Raw genomic sequence first — 14,575 nt, forward strand, 5'->3', positions numbered from 1 at the left:
TCAGTCCAGTCGCTTTAGGCTCAAAGGTGTCCCTGAAGCCACCACTAGGGGGCGTGGGCATCATGAGCGGGTGGCTGGAAACCGCCTTTGGGGTACCCGCGGGATCCGTGCCGGCACCTGCCCACCTCGCTCAAGTGCTGTGTGTGGGGCAAGCCCTGTACACAAACTGAGGGGTATGGGGCACCATCGGCCTCAGAACCCGAGGCCAGGCTCACCCGGGACAGTGAGCAAGGCGTGTGTCTGAGCACAACATCCTGGAGGTGGAAGGAGGCAAAAAACAAGGGTGTTTTAAGACCCTGCCAGGAGCTAAGAGGCAATGTTACCGCGTGCAGAGTGGGCTGGACGGGGAAGCAAGAAACTTAGGGGCCAGCCTCCTCTCTGCCACTGACAGCGGTGACCTTGGGCAGTGTCCGAGCCCATCAAACCATCGTTTCCTTAATCGGGGATTAAGGGCGTTTGTTGCATTGGCCCCCCACTTCTCAGACTAGTGGGCCAGGAGGTCCTCAAGGCCACAGGCTTAAATGCATCTTTCCTGTGGTTTCAATTTTGCTCAAAGACTTTGAGGGGAAATCTTATTTTCATCCTAAACCAACAACAGACAGAGAGTGGAATGAAAATTTTACCTAATTTAAAAGACAAAACAGATTTCAAGGACATCCGACGTGTGACAGGTGAGGGCTCATGTCTGTATCTTCTCAGGGAACATTCCCTCCCTTCTGCCTTTCAGGACCAGTCGGTGGGTCCGTCTCCGGGGCGCTGTGTCTGAGGATTATCAAGGTCCCTCCTGGCTTTAAGACCCCGCGTCCAGCCCGAGCCCTCCCCCCACGTTGGGAGACAGAGAGAGGAAACAGCCACTCAGCCTCCTGTCCCCAAATATATTATCTCTTCTTTGGCCACTGACTCCAAGTTGAATAGCGACCCTGGAGGCTTCCAAGGAGATGGCTGGGCAGCTTTGGGGCCTGAAAAGAAGCAGTTCTGGGCTTCCGAGTGCTCTTAACGCAGAGAGGGGGAGAGGGGAAGAGGGACGGGTATAAGAGGGAGGCCAGTAAGAAAAGCGCCGGGTTACATAAGCGTTCGAGGCTGCAAGAAAAATGGAGTTGGTTTGGGGTTCTTTTCAGACGGGATGGCTTTATTCATTAATCTCCCTCCTGTCCTGCCCCAAAGAAAATAAACAAATAGAAAGGAAGCCAGATGCTCCCTGGAGGTGGAGGTGGGGACAGGAGGGCAGCGAGCGTGTCCGGGGGGCCTGCCTTTCCAGCTGAGTCACTATTCCCTCTGCCCGCCACCCTCGGCCTCCGTCCCCTTCCCTCCCATCCTCTGGCCTCGGCCTGACACCAAGGCCCTGGCCCAGGGAAGAATAGGCTTTTCTTCCCTTGTGTCAACGTTTGGAAAGTTCTCCTAGTCTGATCAAAAGAGAGGATAAAAGCCGTCAAAGCATTTCCTGGGAGCCTGTGACCCCTGTCTGGCCCTGCTGACCCCTCTGTGTGTTTTCCAGTCAAGAGAGGGAGGGACACAGATGGGGCCATGTCAGATTTTCTCCTCCGTCCAGGCACCACCCCTGCCTGTCAGCGTGGGCTGATCGGGGAGCACTGCCCCTTCCTCTGCCCCCATCCCCCCCGGCAGTGTCTCTTGCCCCCTGCAAACAGGGAACCATGTTTCTGCAGAGAACTGCCCAGAGGGTGGCATCTCGGGGACCCCCTCTTTCCCCAGCTAGATGGAGGATGACTTCCGGTCACGTGCGGCAAATGGGCACCGCCTCCTTGACGCCCCTGCCTCCCCACCCTTCACCCCTACCCCGAGCACACCTCCCTCCCAGACTCATCACGCGGGCCAGTGCCCGCTCCTACCCAGCGTCTGGGGCAGTGAGGCCGCACATCCCGGTCCTGTGCGGGGAACTTGGCTCCGGGCAGGGTTCAGCTGAGGACGAAGGGTGTGCCACTGCCCCCTCAGTCCCAGCCCCGGCAATCCCAAGAGCCTCCCGGCCTGGCCCCGCTTGGGTCCTCACCTCAGAGCAACAACTGCCCCTAGATGTCAACCCACCCCTCCTCACCTCGACGGGGGAGACCTCGGAGGGTCTGGGCGGGTTGGGTAGAAGCAGGGCGAGGAGAGAGGTCTGCGGGGCTCCTGAGAGTCTCCACGGGGGAATCTATACCCAGCTGATGCCCCAAGATGCTGGCTGAGGGCATCATCCTCGCGGAGAGGTTGGTTATGAGTGGGAGAGTTCGCCCCCAGCTGCGCCGAGGGGCCGTCCAGAGCGCAGACAGGTGCGGGGGAGTGGAGGAGACCAGGCTGTCACCAGACGTGCCCCTCAGCCCCGCGCGGGAGATTACCTCCCTGCCACCAGGGGGCAGGGCTCCACTGCTCTGCGTGCTCCCTGCCTGCTCCCCCCCCCCCCCCCCCCCCCCCCGACTCCTACCCCATCCAACGTCTCCGGCCCCCTCCCCAGCTCTCTCCTTTCACCGTTAGGTTGAACCATAAGAAATTGCCAATCAAAACAAAAAACCAGGTCCCGTGTCAGCAATATCAAATGGTTCGATCTGTTAATACTTAATAGCAGCAAAGGTAAAAGCATCCGCCACCACAGAGCACGTTAGAGGCAAGTGCCCTCGGTCGCAAGCTGGCGGTGGTTAGTGCTCTGGAGCTCTCTCCAAGGTCACAGCTGACCTTCCCATCGCCACAGCCAAGGGCGTTTCCGGGGCCTTGACGCCAGCAGTCTGCAGCACCTGGCCCCGGGGCCGGTGGTCCCTTCTTGGCACTCTGTCCTCTGGCCCTTCTTGCGATGTGGTGGGGACTCCCTGCCCCCGGCCCCTGGTTTGGGAGACGTCGGTCCCCTCTTAAATGGCCCTGCTCCTTCCAGGCTTCGAGATTTGGGGCAAATGGGTTAAAGTCTCTGCGTTTCCCTTCCCTTCACCTGCACGGAGGCTGGCGCAGGGCCTGCCCGTGGAGGTGGGGGCTTCCAGGAGCGCTCGGTGCAGGGTCCCCAGGTCGCGGAGCCCTCTCTCCCTCCCCGCCTGTCCTCCAGGCTCTCTGCCACTCGTGCCTGGCTGTTTCCTCTGCACCCAGCCCTTTTGCCGTGGCCTCTCCTCTGCCCCTGACTGTGGGCCCCACCCTTGGTGTTCATCTCCCGCCACTCTGTGGCCCTTCCTCAGCTGCCCAGCCCTCCCTCCTCACCCCTCCTCACCTCTGCCCTCTATCTGGAGCATTCCAGCGTCAGCGTGCTCGACGCCTGTGGAGGGGTGGAGGGAGTCCCCTCGGGCTGTCCCCTCTTCACAGAACTGTCATCCATTCAGAACCTTAGAGTCACCCTGGGCTCCCCTCCAGCCCCACATCCGGGTGGGCGTCTCTCCGTCTCCCCTGAGGCGGCCTTAGTTCAGCCTTGGATTCTCCCTCACCTCCGCCAGGCGCTGCAGTGATCTGGCCTCCCTGCCTCCGGCCTCACCTTCCTCCCCTGCTCCCCTCAGCTGCCCCAGGCCCTTCAACAACACGGATGCCTCCCATCCCATCGTTCTGCCTGAAATCTGATGGGCTCCACGGCTTTGGCAGCTTCCTGACATACCCTCCCCACCCCCCATCCCATTCTACTCTGATGGCCACAGCCTCTTCTTCCAGCACTTGTCCCTAAGCACCCCCTCTTCTGGCCGTAGAGCGACCGTTCACTCTTGACCATGGCCTTCAGTCGGCCTGCTTGTGCCCGCGAGGGGCTCCTGCGCTTCCCCAGCCTCGGAGCCCTCGGCAGACGCCCGCTGTCTCCCTGCCACATCTTCCGTGTAGCACGTCCGGCTCCTTCTCCAGAGACCGCCAGCCCCCGGAAGGTGGTGACCAGCCGTAGTTATCTCATAAGCTGCCCGTCTCTGTGTTTAACCCAATTGTTTAACATAGAGGAAGGACTTAGACTGGAAACCCCCAGTCTGACCCCGGGGGAAGGGGATGTCAACCACACAGCCTGGGGGCCATCGCACACCCCACCCCCCCACCCCTAGCAGATATCACCCGTTCAGACCTTTGCTCGCTGAGCCTCAGAATCTTCCTCAACATGGTGGCCCAGAGAACCATTTCAGTCAAGCGGAGTTGGCCTCGCAAGCAAAGCCTATTAGTTTTACTGGCCTGTCTGGGTCACAGCCAAAGTCCTTACCTATTCTTTCCCACTATTTGCCATCCTGGTCTGGGTCCTTTTCTAGCTATGGGAACTCCAGTCAATCTCTTAATCTCTGCGGGGCTCAGTTTCCTCACCTAAGGAGGCAATAAAACCTTCCATTGTATGGTCAGGATCACATGAGATGAAGTACGTGAAATCTGTAAGGCCCTTATGCAAATATGAAGATATTATTATTATTATCCTACTTTGCAGATGAAGGAAAGTGTCTACAGCATTAGAGGAAGCGGGGCTCAGAGAGACAAAGTGTCTCGCTGACATTTGTTCAATGGCTCAGCCCAAACGTCTGTCTCCAAGCCCCGTGGCCCTTCACCTGCCCCGCCTCTCCATATGCCAGGGGGTTTGATGATGCTCCTTTTTCAGGGGAACAGTGACTCATGGGGTAGGATTGACTGTGGCCCCAGAATCGGAAGAGGCTTCCAATGCGCTATTCTCCATCCCACCTCCTGATCATTCCCAAGATGAGGCTCCCTGCAAAACCCTTTCAACCTGCCAAGAGTTAGGGAACGTGAGGGATGGAGAAGGGCCACATTCCTCAGTGACTCCCTTCGACCCTGTGCCCTCCTGCTTGGTCCCCGCCTTGGTGGCTCCAGGCAGCTGGCAAGCTTCTCAAAGCCCGGGATGGCCAGGCCCCAGGAGATAAGGGCTTTGGTGGGAAGGCCAGCAAGCCACCGAGAGCTGTCACCAGATCCTCCAGCAGGGTCTGAGAAACTAGACAGGAGCCAAGCTGATGGGACCTTAGGGGCTCCTTTAGGGGTCCCTTAGGGACCAGTGGGGCTCCCTGCCTGAGTTAGGACGAGGGCCTGAAAGCATCCACACACTTTCTTGTCTGTGGCCTGAGAAGTTGCTGGGCCCGGGGTGCTAGAAGGTCCGAGAGCGTAGGGGACGGGGAGCCAGAAGAGATGCTCCCCGGTGTGGTAGTACATCAGAAGCAGATCCTATGGGGTCATTGTACCTGCCCCCCTCCTTCCAGGAAGGAAGCAGCCCATCTTCCCCAACAGGGGACTATTTTCTGAACTGATTCCTGAACTGTATTTTGCTCATCTTTGTGTGCTCTGCAGTGCCCAGAATGGAGCTGGGCTATTTCTTACAAGAGCCCATCGGATTGCGCCTCCACGTGACTCTTTCTTCCCTCCGGCCCCTTTCCCGTGTGTGACATCCTTCAGCCCCGGGAGGTCCCGCCTCCCAACTTCCCTTAGGAACAGGTGGGGACACTGACCCGGTCTCCCCATCAGCCTCTAAGCCTTTATTCGGGATGCAAAGCTGGATTTTCCATAGCTTCCCTCAGCCCACCTCCGTCACACCCTCCGGACTCTCTCTAGTGGGTGTCCAGATGGGGAAACTGAGGCCAACAGCAGGTGCACAGTGCTCGGCAGGACAGCTTCCACGCCAGATGTCCAGAGTCTCCTGTGGGAGGTAGACCCTCTGCACGGTCTAGGGTCGGACCACTCTGGACTTGAGCTTCTCCCTGGACCGACCACGTGCTCCTGGTGAGCCCAGTGCCGCCCGTGCCCGAGTACCGAGTGCCAGAGGGCTCAGCGTTGGAAGAATGGGAGGAGAAGCCCGAGAAAGAGGATGGTGAGGAGGGGGAGAGGGAGCAGACGACCCACCTCGAAAGCCCCAGAATTACAGTTGGGACGGAGTCGGGGATAACCGGTCTCTGCCGGCCTCCCCAGCTTCAGCGTCCTCTGTCTTCTCTCTGCCCTCGCGGTGTCCCCTGTGCAGTCACGCCAAGCCTCTCCCAGGCCTTGGACAGCCCATGGCTTCCTCTTACCAACAGCTCTCGGCAAACACTGGGGCCTCGTCTGGGAAACCCTCTGCCCCCTCCCGCTGGGCCTGGTCAATCCCTACCCTCCTCCCAGGCCTCAGCTGAGAGGCCACGGTCTCCGGGAAGCCTCTGCAGACGCCCACGCCCCCCGCGTGGGTTGCCGGGAACGTCACTGCCTGCCTGTCAATGGTGTGCAAACCAGACCCACGAGGTTACCGACTGGCCCAGGTGACCACAGGCCAAAGTGTGTTTGCAGCCGAGTCCACGCTTTCCACCTTGCCACCTTAGGGTCACGGAATGCGCATGCTGGGAGGCCCCCGGGTCATCCAGGCGGATTCCCCGGGTTTCCTGAAGAGGAAGCAAGGCCTAGGAAAAACAAGCGACTTCCCTACGACCTCATAGCTGGCCAGCAGCGCACGTGATTTCTGGTCAGAATCAGAGCAAGAACCGCTGACTTCTTCCTCGTCCCAACCTCTCTTCCCATGAGACTCTTCACTGACCTGGGGTCTCAAAGGGCCAGATGCCAACCTGGGAACATGACCCACTGAGCTCGTCCCCTGTCCACCCACAGCCACGGCCCAGGGCGCACCCCCCTCCCATCCTCAGGCCTCCAGAATCCCCTCGGCCTTGCGGCCGCCAGCCCACATCTAGGCCAACAAGGAGAGAGCTAAAAGGAACAGCGAAAATGCGGGCCTGCAGGGAGGGGCCGGATTCAGGGGTGCTCTCTGCTGGGGGCTAAGAAATGGTCAAGGGACTCCTTTGAGAGACCTGGGAATCCCACAGTGCACCGGGGCCCTGCGTGTCATGGGAACTACCTCCCAGGCCAACCAGCCTCTGTCCAATGGAGACCAAAGGTGGTCCCCTCTGTCATCGGGGACAGTGAGCTGACCACTTCTTTCCGTCCTTCCCCTTTGCCTCGTAATACCTTGTACCCGGGAAATGCCTCCTGTTTGTGCCTCCTGTGCATCTGCCTACCTAGATGCACTGACTGCTATCTAAGCAATTTTTTTTAAGTTTTATTTATTTATTTTGAGAGAGAGCGCGAGTGGGGGAGGGACAGAGAGAAACGGAGAAAGAATCCCCAGCAGGCTCCACACCATCAGCACCAAGCCCGACGCGGGGCTCGAACTCAAACCGTGAGATCATGACCTGAGCCGAAATCAAGAGTCAGATGCTTAACCGACGGAGCCAGCCCTGCGTCCCGAAGCAATTTAATCTTACCTTCACCCCTGGTGGAGATGGGGACCCGAGGCACCCCGTTCTTATGATGCATATTCAGGGACTGAGTGAGCCACCTTCCCAGCCAGGGGTCCATTCCCTTTCGACCCTGGGGCTCCTGGTTCTAAGTGCAGAGCCACCCCTGACCCTCACACAGGGGGCCTAAGGGGGCCCCGCCGTCACCCAAGAGGGAGTCTGTCTACCCACCCCCCCTCATTCTACTTATTTCTTACCTACCTTCCCCACTCGAAGACAAGAATGAGGCAGGAGCGGCATGAAGGCACTAACGAGACACTTGTAGATTCTAGATGAGTCTAGAACTAGATTCAGAGGTGGCTGCCTTCCATCCTCCCTCTCACAGGGACTGACGGCCTGAGTGCAGCCGGGGCGCCGATGGCACCCTCCTTCTCCACCAGGGGACACGTGAAGGGAAATCTGGAGGCAGAAGAACCACACCAGGGAGTAAGGGCGGGGGGGCGGTGGTGCTCCTACATCAAGAAGACGGATGGATGAGGCAGCTTAAGCAGAACCCGGCAGCCAGAGGGTGGGGGGGCTTTGGAGGGAGGGGGGGGGGGTTAAACAGCCAAAGGGTCCTGTCAATTCTGACATAAGGGAAACATCGTGGAGATCAACGTCCAACGACCCTCGCAGGCGAGGGACCCAACATCTGGAGCCGTCCATCTAAGGAAGTTGCTGCAGGTGCTGTGACCCCATCTGCCGCCCCAGGTCTTGGGGTCCTACTGGGCCCTCTGTCCCTTCCCTTTTTAGACTGCTTGCTCCCGGCTTCCGAAGGATGCCCCAGACCAGAATAGCAGGGGAGGGAGGCATAGACATCCCGGACGGATCCTTGAACAAACGGAGGGTGTTAGCACGGAAGGTCAGAGCCAGGCATCTGAAGGACTTCTAAACACAGATCCCAAACCCTAAAGCCTAGCTAAGGAACCGGCGGGGTTTCTCCCTCCAGCCATCCAGAATCAATGGCAGGAGTGGGGTCGACGTGAGGGCAGGAAATGAACAGAGGTAGGGTCACCCTGCCCTGGGACAGTGGAAGGGTCAAGGTGACTTTCTGAGGTCCCTTCTAGACCCAGAATCCTCTTTCAGGTCCCTGTACCTGCTGTTCTCCCCACCCCCCCCCCCAGCACTCCCCAATCCCATCCCAGGGAAGGTGGGGACTGACAGTGACCAGTCCCAGCCTAGCCACCTGTACCCGTGGCGTCACTTCCCAGAGCCCTAGTGGGAGACGGGAAATGAGCACTGCCCCGTCGACCTCTCGGGCCACGAGGGGCTGTGACACGGGGCGCATTGGGCAAAAGCAAGGGACAGTCACACTGGACCTGCGCCGGGCGGGCTGGGTTTGCTCGTGGCGCACAGCTCCCCTCTGCGTGCTCGGCTCGGCGGTGGGGCGGGGTTCCTGGCCCCCGAAACCCCCGAGGTGGGGCGAGGTGGGAGCTGCACTCAGTTCAGCAGAGGAGGCCGTGTCCGTGGTTAACGTATAAGCGGTCAGGTCTGGGGCAGCGGGACATTACCCGCCCCAGGGCTACATTCTTGAGGTCACAACAAGTGCAAACTTGTTATAACCTGTGTTGGAGCAGCAGGGGGCAGAGAGGGCAAGGGGGGGTGGCGCTGAGCCGCCAGCGGCTGGCAGAGGGGTGCAAAGGGGATGAGGGGTGGGGCGCGGCCGTGCAGGTGCATACGCACGTGGGTGGCGAGAGGACCGAGGTCTGGGCACATCCGCTCCAGCGTGCGTGTGGGATCCGTGTGTGGGGCTGCATAGATGAGTGCGTGCCTGTGTGTCTCTGCATATATGAGCCCAGTGGAGGAGGAGCGGAGGCGGGCAGCCGCGGGCCCGGCCCGGGCATGTGGAACCGAGGAGTGGGCGCTGGGGACACCCCTTCCCCTTCGCTGGCCTCCTAGAGCCTGCAACCCAGCTCCATCCACAGACTGCACCCTCCCCCCCCCAACCCCCTCCCCATGAGCTGGGGGCCTCTCCCCACCAGTGCCCAGCTCCCCAGCCTGCCCCGGGGGTGGGGGGGAAGGTCGCCTCCTGCCCATCCCCCCTGGCCCTGGGCCCACTCCCCCCGCGCTCTCTTGGCCCTCCGGGCACTGGGACGGGTGGGGGTGGTGGTGGGGGGAGGCTCTGAAAGCAGGTGACTGTTTGGGGGAACTCAGGGACAGAGCCCCCATTGTGCCCGCCCCGGAGCCGCCTCAATGGAGCTCTCTGGCACAAAGGGGCTTTGACAATGGGCAGGCCATTAGTATGCAGGGCCAGCCCCTCGGCCCTCTCCCTGTCCCACAGCCCAGAGGAGGGAGCTGGGGGGCTGCTGGCCCTGCCTGTGGAGGCAGGGGGTGGGGCAGGGCCGAGACTGGAGAGATCTTAGTCCCTGGGGGCTCCCCTAGGGAGACAACACAGGGAGCCTCGCCTAGGGCCCCCAAACCAGCCACTGGCCACAAAGGCCTTTGCAAGTGGAAAAAGCCAAGGGACCGGTCACGATGGGGGAGGGGAGCACTCTGGGGGCCAGGCCGGGCCGCCGGGAAAGAAGCAGGTGGGCAGTCTGAGCCCACCCACTTTTTGCCTCAGTTTCCCCCATCTATTACCATCTCTTGCCCTCTATTCCAGGGAGTGGTGTGGGCAGGAGCCACGGAGCAAGGTCTCAAACTTAAGCCTGAGGGTCTCCGGAGTTGTCGGGCTGGGGGGCTGCGGGTCGGATCGGGACCGCCACCGGATGCAAAATCGGTGTGTGCGGGGGGGGTGGGGGTGAGGCAGCCGGGGTGTCTGGGCTTCTGAGGAAGGCGGCACCTGCAGCCCCAGCTCCAGCTCCGGGGAGCGTGGCCGAAGGGCCAGAAGGCCAGGGCCAGCGGTGCTGCGGGATGTGTGTGGCTGCCTCGGGCCTCCCCCACGCTGTGCGCAATAGGTCCTCCTGCCCAGGGGGGCCCCGCACCCTCCTCCACCCACCCCCCCCACGGGCACCCTCCGTGGCCTGGGCGCCAGCTGCGGCCCCACTCCCCACCCCCGCCCTGGGAGGGAGCGGCCAGTGCAGGGGCTGAGAGCAGGCCCAGACCTGGGAAGGGGGCAGCGAGCAGGGAAGGGGGGCCACTTGAGTAGCAATGTTTGCCCGATCAAGACTTCCTCTGTCCTGGGCCAGGAACCCCCAGGAGAGAGGGCTGAGGTCACTTTAGAGGACTGCCCCCGGCAAGACAGAGAAAGCTTCTGGGCTTGGGCACTTCTGTTTTCAGTTGTGCTGAGGGCAGGAGGCCCTGCCTGTTATCTGACCTCGGGGCTTCCTGCTACACAGCCTTGGGCCCTGAACGGCTCGCCTGCTGCTACTGGGGGAAAGGGAAGGCCTGCTCCTTCCTCCCAGTCAGGACTTCGGTTCTTCTGCAAGCCCTCCCTGCCCCCAAAGGGTCCCCAGTGGGGGAGGAGGGGAGGGCTGGGAGTTAGAACTCCTAGATTCAGGGCCAGCAACCCTGTGAACCCTCCCAGTCGCTCTCCGTCCCTGGGCTGGGAAACCCCCTCAGCCACAGGGGAAGGATCACCTGTGCCCCTCCCTCCCTGCCTTCCGGGCCCTGGGAATTCTTCAGAGGCAAGGCTCCTGAACTCACACTACGTAGCACTGCGCTAAGCCCTCTTCTAGAATTCTGTCATGTAATTTTCAACAACTCGAAAAAATAGGCACTTTCTTCAAGCCCCATTTTACAGATGAGAAAACTGAAGCACAGAGATGTTGATAATCTGCCCAAGGTCACACAGCTAGGGAGGGGGCAGAACGGAGCCCCACCTGTTTAACCACGGCCCCCAGACCGCCTGCCCAGTGAGAACACTCAGAGGGGTGTGGGCAGCCGAGATCAGCCAGGATACTCGGCTTGGCGGGGGAGGAGGCGTGGGGATTGAAACGGTTTTCCGAGAGTCCTCTGGACTAGTGATGCTCAAAGCGTGGTCCAGGGACCCTGGGGGTTCCTGACACCCTTTCGGAGGCTCTGTGAGGTCAAAACTGTCTTCCCAACAATGCTGCTATATTATTTGCTTTCTTCGCCTTCATTCTCTCATGAGTGTTCAGTGGAGTTTTCCAGAAGCTATGTGACACATGATATGGCAAGAGATTGAACGCAGAAGCAGATATGAGAAATTGTCTGTCTTCTGTTAAGCCACACGTTACAAAGACTCGTGAAAGTGTGGGACATCACCACTCTTCTTGCTAAACATTTTGTTGCTTTGTTTTTAAAATATAGCGATTTTGGGGGTGCCTGGTGGCTCAGTCGGTTGGGCATCCGACTTCAGCTCAGGTCACGATCTCGCGGTTCGTGAGTTCAAGCCCCACGTCGGGCTCTGTGCTGACAGCTCAGAGCCTGGATCCTGTTTCAGATTCTGTGTCTCCCTCTCTCTCTGCCCTTCCCCCGTTCACACTCTCCCTCTCTCTCTCTCTCTCTCAAAAATGAATAAACATTTCAAAAAATAATAAGAAAAATAAAATATAATACAGCCACTTTTCATTAAAAAGATATCATACACGTTGACATGCAATGGGTTTGTGGTTGTTTTTAAATGAATTAATAAACAGTTTAAGTCTCCTCCGTTTTCATTTCTGACATATCAATAAATATAACCCACATACACAAAAGGTCTTTGGAGTCTTGAATCATGCTTAAGAGTGTAAAGTCCTGAGATCAAAAGGCTTGCGAACACCGCCCTAGACTCAGACATACTCGCTCTCTCCTCCTGCCAGTTGCCCGTGTCTTGTCCCCGGAAGGGCCGGTGGGGAGGTTTAGACGTGGGGAGAAGGCCTGTGCCCAGGTCTCCTGTTTGGGACTAGGGGCGAGGGAACAGCTACGGGACAGTCCCAGGGAGAACGTAAGGGTAAGTGGTCAGGCCTGTGCCCCACCTGGGAGGTGTCCCCACAGATCTCCCAGCTCTCGAGCCCAGGGGGAGGCTCAGAACAACTGGGATGCCCCAGACTGGGCTCTGACCTTTGCCTCTTCTGCCCCGGACGCCTGCCCACAAGCCCAGCGTGAGGCGGGAGCGGACCTCCCTGGCCAGGAGAGAAAGGCTCAGCGGATCCCCACAGGAGTTTTTGGGTTTGGGCCAACATGCTTAAAAAGCTGGAAACTGGGGGTCTTGGGGTCTGCTGCTCACAATCTTAGGGTGATGCCATCTCCACAGGATGGGGCTGTTGGGGGGAGAGGGGCTTCTCTTGAAGTTCCCCAGGGAGTTCAATCATAGGGTCTAACATATACACACCCCACTCCCAGACATTCGTAAGCCTCCAAAGTCGGGATTCACCCCCGCAGAATTAGCCACCAGAAAGGTTTCCTACCTAGAGTCAAGCTGGTCAGAGGGCACTCTGTTCCTAGGAGCTGAGGGGTCCCCGGAAGGGAAGAGAGGCCTTTGCTTCGGGGGATCCAAACTCTGCAGGGTCACGGCCCCATCCCAGAGGAGCCCCCGTGCAAGGAAGGAGACAGGATGTCCCCTCCAGCACTACCATTCGATTGCGTTGGACATCCGGGCAAAGTCACAGACACAAGGGACAAAGGACAAGCGGACTGCTGAGGAGAAAGGCGTACAAGACGGCAGAGCCCATGGGGAGACGCGGGTGGCGCTGGACAAGAGGGATCAGCCTTGGAATGGGAATGGCCCCGCAAGTGCCCAAAGGGAGAGAAGAGAAGGCGTTCAGGGATGGCCGGTGGACACGTCCCCCACCCCTCTCAAGAGGGCAGTCCCAAGAGATGGGGTGCTGGAGGGGAGCGAGGAAAGCTTCCATAAAGTACCTTGAAGACTGCGATGGGGAGTTTTCATCTGAAAACCAACAGGGATGTCTGGGTAGGAAAGGGACAAGACAAAACAGGTGCTTCGTGGGGACAGTCCTAGGGGGAATTGGGCGGTGAAGAAGAGGGAGGGAACGGAGGAGAGAGGGTGGCTGGAGTCAGGGAAGCCTTTAGGTAGGCTGCTGCGGACACTCGGGCTGGTTGGGGACAGAGGAAAGGGCGGGCTTGTAAACCGGGCGGCAGAGGGACAGGCAGGCTCGCGGGGGACAGCTGAGGTGGGGGGCCTCTGGCTGGGAGGGAGAAGTTGCTCCAGATGGGCAAACAGGCTGTTTTAGGAAAGCTCAACGTCTCAGTTCACACTTCGTGGACCCCAGTGGAAGACGGGACGCCTGCCTGGAAACAGGGAAGGAAGCTACGGGAGAGGAGACCGGGCCCACGTGGGGCCATCTGTGGGAATGAAGACGGGAGTCCCGCCTGCATCTGTAGGTGAGGATTCTCTGCCTTCCCGAACTCCGGAAGGGTGGAGCGACAGAGCCCCGGACTTGGCCTCGGGAGTACCAGGGACGGGCTGTGGTAAGGCCCCGGGGGCCGGGAGAGGCAGAGTCAGGCCAGAGAGAGGGAGCACCACTGCAGGAAACACACGTGTTAGCTGCTGAGCATCACTGCCAGCCCTCTACCAGCAGCGACTCGTTCAATCCCCAACTGTTACTGGCGCCATCATAAGGCTGAGGGGACGCACGTCGTAGCTGCTGAGCGGTGGAACCGGGATTTGAACCCAGGGAGTCTGACTCCGAGGCCAGGCTCTTAACGTCTCCACCCACGGCCTCCCAGGTGGGGCCCGAGCAGGAAGAACCCCTGGGACCACGTGGCGGAGTGGCCAGGCCACCCTGGAGAGGCCTCCCGACGGCTGCCGCGTCCTCCCTGTGCTTCCCAGCTCCCCTCAGAAGCCTTAAGGATGGGCCTGGGGGCTTAGGGGTGGGGTTTTTTTGTTCCAGAAGGTGGTCTCCCGTTCCTTCCCAAACCCCATCTCAGATTTCTTTCCTTTTTTATGGGATGCGCTTCCTGAAGTCGAACCTAAGTCCTTCCAGCCGCGGCCCCAACCCTTTCCAGGGCCTTCTGCCCCCTGGGAAAAAGAACGCCATGGCCGTGTACTGGGAAGTCACAGCCTAAGAGGCAGGAAGTGCTCAGGCCCACTTCTCAGCCCTGCTTCCCCGGGGCCACTCGGGCCAGCTCCTACTTCTCTCCACATTCCAGAGCCAGCCCCTCCCTTCTCCCCACCGCCTCAAATCCAGCGAGGGGCTGGCGGACACCCACGGGAGAGGTTTTCCCACAATCCCCTTCTCTTTGCCCTTTCAAGGTTCTGGCGGGGGAGGGGATGGAGAGGGTCCCCCGCCCCACCCCGAGGCACTGTGCCCATGCAGAACGGCAGCATCATGTACGAGAAACTGGAATGAGGGAAGAGAGGCCTGAACTCAGCCCGTGGGGGAGCCGCGGTGACGGGGGAAACTCCCGCAGCTCGGTTTCCAGGAGCTGCCCTGCCAACCACCCTTCCCCGGGCGCTAAAACCCTTGCAGTCCAGACCTGCCCGCCCTCTATCTTTCCATAGTTCCATCCCAACGGCCTCCCTGCCCCTTCCGGGGCCTCCCCACTGTCCTGGACCGCTTGGCCTCAGCCTGGAC

At 59.8% G+C, this 14,575-nt stretch overlaps 1 protein-coding gene across 4 annotated transcripts in view; it reads right to left on the bottom strand.

Moving 5' to 3' along the window:
• The window catches only part of KCNJ10 (potassium inwardly rectifying channel subfamily J member 10), a 28,890-nt gene that overhangs the window by 11,676 nt on the left and 2,639 nt on the right, over positions 1-14,575 (bottom strand). The window contains exons 1-2 of one of the 4 annotated variants that reach the window (XM_027048705.2): positions 8,838-11,533; positions 7,377-7,574 (exon numbers count right to left, since the gene is read on the bottom strand). The exons of 2 other annotated variants lie outside the window; for them this stretch is intronic. In XM_027048705.2, the coding sequence (XP_026904506.2) occupies positions 7,377-7,574; positions 8,838-9,323 (684 nt within the window). In that variant the 5' untranslated portion in view covers positions 9,324-11,533. Of the gene's footprint in view, positions 1-7,376; positions 7,575-8,837; positions 11,534-14,575 lie in introns of those variants that run through there. One more of the 4 variants, XM_015083787.3, reaches the window with a different exon arrangement.

This window comes from Acinonyx jubatus, chromosome E4 (genome assembly GCF_027475565.1).
Source record: "Acinonyx jubatus isolate Ajub_Pintada_27869175 chromosome E4, VMU_Ajub_asm_v1.0, whole genome shotgun sequence".
Taxonomy (NCBI): domain Eukaryota; kingdom Metazoa; phylum Chordata; class Mammalia; order Carnivora; family Felidae; genus Acinonyx; species Acinonyx jubatus.